At 50.2% G+C, this 7,054-nt stretch overlaps 1 protein-coding gene across 1 annotated transcript in view; it reads left to right on the top strand.

The window, feature by feature from the left end:
- Positions 1-735: 735 nt before the first annotated feature.
- The window catches only part of LOC106818595 (hippocampus abundant transcript-like protein 1), a 12,302-nt gene continuing 5,983 nt past the window's right edge, over positions 736-7,054 (top strand). The window contains exons 1-5 of the mRNA XM_014823292.1: positions 736-913; positions 1,709-1,810; positions 2,470-2,532; positions 3,183-3,310; positions 3,688-3,802. Coding sequence (XP_014678778.1) covers positions 869-913; positions 1,709-1,810; positions 2,470-2,532; positions 3,183-3,310; positions 3,688-3,802 — 453 coding nt within the window. The 5' untranslated portion in view covers positions 736-868. The remainder of the gene's footprint in view (positions 914-1,708; positions 1,811-2,469; positions 2,533-3,182; positions 3,311-3,687; positions 3,803-7,054) is intronic.

Genomic DNA, 7,054 nt, shown 5'->3' on the forward strand with positions numbered 1-7,054 from the left:
GAAGGGCAAGAGAAATGTAGATAGGCTTACTACAGTTTTACATGGTCAACAGGCAATGGCGACGCACGTGCGCTCACACAAACACGCACGCACGCACACACACACACACACACACACACACACACACACACAAACAAAACACACACACAACACACAACACGCAAACGCGCGCGCGCGCACACCACAACCACACACGCACAAACGCACGCACGCGCGCACACACACACGCACACACGTTCACACACACACACGCGCGCCCACGGCACGCACGCACCCTACACACGCGCACAACGCACACGCAGCACAACACACACGCGCGCACGCACGCACACACACCAGGGCGTAGCTACGGGGCCTGGGGGCACGAGCCCCCCCCCCAAACATTTTATTTTTTTGCCCCCAGTGCCCCCCACTGAAAATTCATGCTTGATAAAAAAAAATTGAATTAAAAACAATGGCCGTTAGGACAGTAAAATACAAAGAAAAATTATATATGTCCCCCCGCCACGAAAATGTAAGCCCCCCCCCCAGTGCCCCCGCTGAAAAAAATCGTAGCTACGCCACTGACACACACACCGCCCGGGCCGCGGTACGGAAAAAATAGACGCACCCCGCGTACGCGCGTACACACGCAAATACACATGCCCCAGAGGCCGCCCGGATGTCGAAAATATACGCCTGTATTATTCACCTTGACATAGCCAACTCTCCCATAATGCATTCTGGTATGGCGGGGAAACAGTATGGCGGCCTTGAGTAGTAGTTTATTATAAACTTCAGTTTAGATATACATTTGTATGTCATGATTTGTCGTGGTGTTCACTGTACGTGTTGTCAAACATAGCGAGTATAGACAAACTAGGTAGATATGGGATTTTTGAAGAGAAAAATGATTCCCAAACCGAAGCTAAAGGTAAGCATAGGAGCCATAGATGATAGAAAATGTTGCAAGTTTGGGACGAGCTTTTATTGTACAAAATATACACTGATTAATACTAGCCGTTGCTACCTTATAAGTTATAACCTCATACAGATTACTCTTCAAAGACCAAGGGACCATATCGAAGACGCAGATAGAAAAAGTTGATTAAATAGAAAGATAAATAACTGCTGATCACACTACTACTTACTAGCTACTACTAGGTCTAGTACTAGCAGAAGCTTCAGTTTTGCAAATAACATAATATTAATAAACATAAGATCCGGTTGCGTACGGAGGACTCATTAAGAAAAATTACGTGGGTTTATAAGTGAGCTGAATGGTATGATCTGGTATGAATGGAGTGATCTGTGCGGGGCAGATCACGCAACTGTATAACTTCATAGTCAGCAGTACAGGCACTGTCACTTGACTCTGTAACAGTTTTAGTAAGGTACACATGCAGTAACGTTGCCCATGGACCACGGTCCTGTACCCTTGATTTTATTTTTAATAACATTCTTAGGATTAGATTAGGACTATAGCCTATAGGTACGTTAAGGAATAATGTTCACTTTCTGTTTTATATTACGTTTTCGTCCTGCGCACACATCACAAAGGTAACGACACACAATTATGTTGACATGTATTGTATATACCCCACCCACCCACCAACACACACACACTCCCAGTATACCAGCATCCATTGGGAGTATGGGATTGAAGGTTGGAGATTGAAAAGTGAACTGTCATTCACCCCAATGTGTGATGTACCCCTACTCCTTACAGCTTCCAAGTCCTGTGATCGGAAAAGCGACGGTCTACCATGCTCTTGTGGTGATATTTCTCGAGTTCTTTGCCTGGGGTCTACTTACCTCACCCATGATCACAGTGAGTATGGTATTAACTAATGCCTAGCGCAGACTTGCTAATTTTTCATGCAACTCGGCTGCGATTCTAGAATCGCAGTCGAAATTGCTGTGAAATTGCTATGTCTGCGGGAACGTGCAACTGCAACTCGTAGCGATTCTGGTCGCTTGCAACGAGTTGCAAGAAATCAAACTGGTTTGATTTTCAGCAACTCGTCGCTCCCAATCGCTTCGAAGTCGCATGTGTGCGCACACACGATGAAGCGTGTGACCGATCGCATGCGGTTGCAGGTTGCAGCGACGAGCAACCAAAAGTCGCAAGTCTGCGCTAGACTTAAAGCCGATGAATAGATAGCTAGTCATGTGGATGTACCGTGGAGCAGCATCGGTGCGTCGCGTTCACGTGTTAATGCAGAAGACGTAACTCTGAAAGAGAGAAAAGGAAAAGATGCCGCGTAACCTGTTGTCGGTTTTGTGATTGGTTGATTATTTTTCCTATAGGTGGCAGGTAAGTCACGGCCAGCCCTGCAGCCATTCTGCGATGGCCTTTTTGTCAACATACAATAAAAGGAAGCTGCTAGACTGAGCGCAGTCAATTCCCCCGACTATAGATATCATTCAATACAGACAGCTAATCGCATAATTGTTGGTGTCTGATGATCGATGAAAATTTTTTTCCAGGTATTAAAGGAAACTTTCCCACATAAGACCTTCCTGATGAATGGATTAATTCAGGGCATAAAGGTAAGGAATTAAGGTATCCACTGTCTCATTGATACCATAAACAGGGCCTAATCCAGGCCATTTTTCATACCGAATACCGGCACCAAATTTACGACCTCTAGCAAAATGCCCAAATTATAAAATTCATAAAACGCCAAAATTAGTAGAGCTCTGATGCAGATCTCTATGTTTCTATCGTTATGTAGGCACTGTTTTATAATAAAATGCTCATATAAGATCTATAATCTATTATCTGAATAAAATGTGTCGACCAAACGCACAATTTATTGTGATAGATAAGTATATATATAATTTTTTTAGGCTTGCTATGCTCGCCATGGGTGCTCATATTAAGCAGCTGGATTAGCCCCTGGTAAAGTTATTATTTTTCCCCCTAACGCAGAACCTTACGTATTCACGACAGAGTCGTCATCGGAAAAATAGCTATCGTTTCTTTACCGCTGTTATTGAGCGTAGAGCAGTAAGCTCATCCTCGTGCTTTGTGATCGAGTAATGTAGTTACACAGAACGGCGGCGAGCACGGATGCATGCTAATAGTTCGTTGCAGATTTCTATGTGCATTTGCACCGCCACCAGCGGGAGCTGCTGCTGACTCGCGCGCAGATAGAGCTGGCGATGCCGATTAAATGCTGTTTTGTTTCTTCGTGCAGGGATTGCTATCATTCCTAAGTGCGCCTCTGATTGGCGCGCTCTCTGACATGTGGGGACGAAAGTCATTCCTACTGTTGACGGTTTTCTTCACGTGCGCTCCAATCCCGCTGATGCGAATTAGCCCGTGGTATGTGTTCGTTTGTGTGCACGCATGAGTGTGCTTACCTGCATGCTATATATTTACTTTATAATAATAATAATAATAATAATAGTAATAATTATTGTTATTATTCTCATTATTGCTTCATTCTGTTCATTTTTTAATAGGGAAATACAGTAAATGTAAACATGTTCAGAAATAATATTATAATAATATATAATAGTATGCGCTTCATGCATGCAATGTTACAGCTGAATATAATACATCATAATAACGATATGCGCTACATGCATGCAATGTTACAGGTATTTACAATATGTGATAATAATAGTAGTAATAATAATAATAATAATAACAAGGATGATAATAATAATATACGCTGCGTGCGTGCTGCCTTCTTGCAGGTGGTTTTTCGCGATCATCTCCATATCCGGTGTCTTTTCCGTGACCTTCTCCATTGTGTTCGCTTACGTCGCAGACATCACAGACAACGACGAGAGAAGCTCAGCGTACGGGCTGGTAAGGGCTGTGGGGGAGAGATCCTGCCTCTATACGGGGCTGGTAAGGGCTGTGGGGGAGAGATCCTGCCTCTATACGGGGCTGGTAAGGGCTGTGGGGGAGAGATCCTGCCTCTATACGGGGCTGGTAAGATAAGAATCGGCCGTCGAGCTATTCAACTGCCGGGCGCAATCGCCTACACGCCTCTCAAATAGCGGCCAATTTGGCGTTGCACTTCTTCAACATCAGCCAAAATCGCCATCGCAGCTATCAACAAACGGGCTGCCAGCAAATCGCCTCGGCAGCTATCAACGCCGGGCCAATCGCGTTGCGGCTTCACGATTGTGCCTTATTTTATTAATCTCTCATTTTAATTCTCGTAGACGAAACGGCATGACATTTCACTATTTGGCTACTATGCTCGCGCACACGGATATCGTTCAGACTTCCAGGACATGCGCGGCACACACGGACAACAAGCGCGATACACGCAGCAACCGCCGGAGTCTCGGAGACGCCGACAGCCCGGCAGATGACAGAGAAACATGCTCCATATAGAGGCAGGAGCTCTTCCCGCACTAGCTCCTTCCGCAGCGTCGTATAGACAGGAAACTCTCCGCCCACTAGCTTACTCAGCCGGCTATATAGAGGCAGGATCTCTGCGCCCGCACCAGCTTACCAGCCTCGTATAGAGGCAGAATCTCTCGCCCCAACAGCCCTTACCAAGCCCGTATATAAAGGCAGATCCTCTCCCCACACACAGCCATTAACCAGCCCCGTATAGAGGCAGGATTCTCTCCCCCATCAGCTTTTTTAGCCAAGCCCGTCTAGAGCAGGAAGCTCTTCGCCCCACAAGGCCCTTACCAGCCTATATAGAGGCAAGGAATCTCTCGGCCCCACAGCTTAGCCAGCCCCGTATATGAGAGGATCTCTCCCCGACAAGCCCTTATCGCAGCTCTGTAGATAGATGGCAGGAAAACTCTCCCCCAGCAGCTTAGCCAGCCCTGTATAGATGGTGGGATCTCCCCCCCCAAGCGCCTTACGCAGCCCTGTATAGAGGCCAGGATCTCTCCGCTCACAGCTTTACAGCCCAATATAGAGACAGGATCTCTCCCCCACAGCTTACCAGCTCTGTATAGAGGCAGAAGCTCGCCCCCACAGCCCTTACAGGCCCCGTATAGTAGGCAGGATCTCGCCGCCCACAGCCCTTAACAGCCCCTGTATAGAGGCCAGGATCCTCTCCCCCACAGCTTACCAGCCCGTATATGAAGCAGGCATCTCTCCCCCCCACAGCCCTTACAACCCGCTATTAATAGAGGCAGCGAGTCTCTCCCCCCACAGGCTTAAACGAGCCCTTGTATAGAGAACAGGATCTCTCGCCCACAGCCGCTTACGCGAGCCCCGTATAGAGGCATGATTCTCTCCCCCACAGCTTACGCAGCCCCGTATAGAGCAGGATCTGCTCCCCCACAGCCCTTTACCAGCCCCTGTATAGAGGGCAGGATTTCTCCCCCACATGCGCCGGCTTACCAGCCCTGTATTAGAGGGCAGGATCTTGCTGCCCCCTAAGCAGCCGCTTACCAGCCCTAAATATATGAGGCAGGAATCTCTCCCACAGCTTACCCACCCCGTATATGAAAGCAGGATTTCTCCCCCACACCTTACCAAGCCCTAATATATGAGGCTAGGATCTCCTCCCCCACAGCTTACCATGCCTGTATAGAGACAGGATCTCTTCCCCCCACAGTCCCTTACCAGCCCCTGTATAGAGGCAGGATGCTCTCGCCGCCGAGCCCTTAGCACACCCGTATAGAAGGCAGGATCATTCTCGCCAACAGCCCCTTACCAGCGCCCGTATATGAGGCAGGATTGCTGCTCCCCCACAAGCCCTTACCAGCCTCCGTATAGAGGCAGGATCTCTCCCCCCCCAGCCCGTTACCACGCTGTATAGACGCAGGATCTCTCCCGCCACAAGCCCTTACTGCAGGCCTGCGTATAGAAGGCGCATGAGGATCTCTCCCCCCCCCCAGCCCTTACCACCCTGTATAAAGGCAGGATCTCTGCCCCCACAGCGCCTTACCAGCTCCCAGTTAGAGCAGTGATCTCCTCCCCCCACAGCCCTTACCAGCACGCGTATAGAGGGCAGGATCTGCTCCCCACAGCCCTTACGCAGCCCCGAGTATAGAGGCAGGATGCTCTCGGCCCGCACAGTCCCTTTACCAGCCCTGTATACGAGGCAGGATGCTCTCCCGCCCCCCAGCCGCTTACCGCCCTGGTAATTAGAGGCAGGAACTCTCGCCGCACAGCGTTAACCAGCCCTGTATCAAAGGCAGGATGCTCTCCCCCCACAGGCCCGTTACCAGGACCGTAATAGAGGACAATCTCTCCGCCACCAGCCCTTACCCCACACCGTACTAGAGGCAGATCTGCTCCTCCCCCGCGCTACCACCCGCGGCCCTTACCCAGCCCCCGTAATCGAGGCAGGATCTCTCCCCCCCACAGTCCTTACCAGCCCTGTATAGAGGCAGGATCTCATTTCCCCCCCCCCATCGGCCCTTACGACAAGCCCTGTATAGAGGCAGGATCTCTGCCCCACACCGTTACCAAGCACCTTATAGAGGCAGGATCTCTCCCCACACGCCCTTACCAGCACACCGTATAGAGCAGGATCTCTCCCCCATCAGCCCTTACCGCATGCCCGCGTATAGAGCAGAATCTCATCCCCCACAGTCCTTTACGCATGCCCTGTATAAGAGGCCAGGATCTTCTCCCCCCCCCAGCGCTTACAGCCGCTGTATAGAGCAGGAACTCTCGCCTCCACAGCTTACCAGCCCTGTATATAGGCAGGATATCTCCCCCACGGCTGCCCACAGCGCCGTTCCCAGCGCCCGTATAGAGCAGGAACCTCCCCCACAAGCTTACCAGCCGCCATGTATGAGCAGGATCTCTCCCCCCACGAGCTCGGCAGCCCCGTATAGAGGCAGGAATCTCTCCCGCACAGCGCCTTCCAGCCCGCATATAGAGGCAGCATCTCTCCCCCACGCAGCCCTTACCAAGCCTGTATAGAAGCAGGATCTTCTCGCCCACAGCTTTACCAGCCCCGTATAAGAGGCAGGATCTCTCCCCCACACTTGCCCTTTTACCCGCCCCGTATAGATGGCAGGAATCTCTTCCCCCACAGCGCCCTTACCAAGCGCCTGTACAGAGGCAGGATCTCTCCACCCACAAGCTACCCAGCCACCGTATAGAGGCAAGATCTCTCCCCCCACAAGC

The sequence above is a fragment of the Priapulus caudatus genome, unplaced genomic scaffold, assembly GCF_000485595.1.
Source record: "Priapulus caudatus unplaced genomic scaffold, Priapulus_caudatus-5.0.1 Scaffold37, whole genome shotgun sequence".
Lineage (NCBI taxonomy): Eukaryota > Metazoa > Priapulida > Priapulimorpha > Priapulimorphida > Priapulidae > Priapulus > Priapulus caudatus.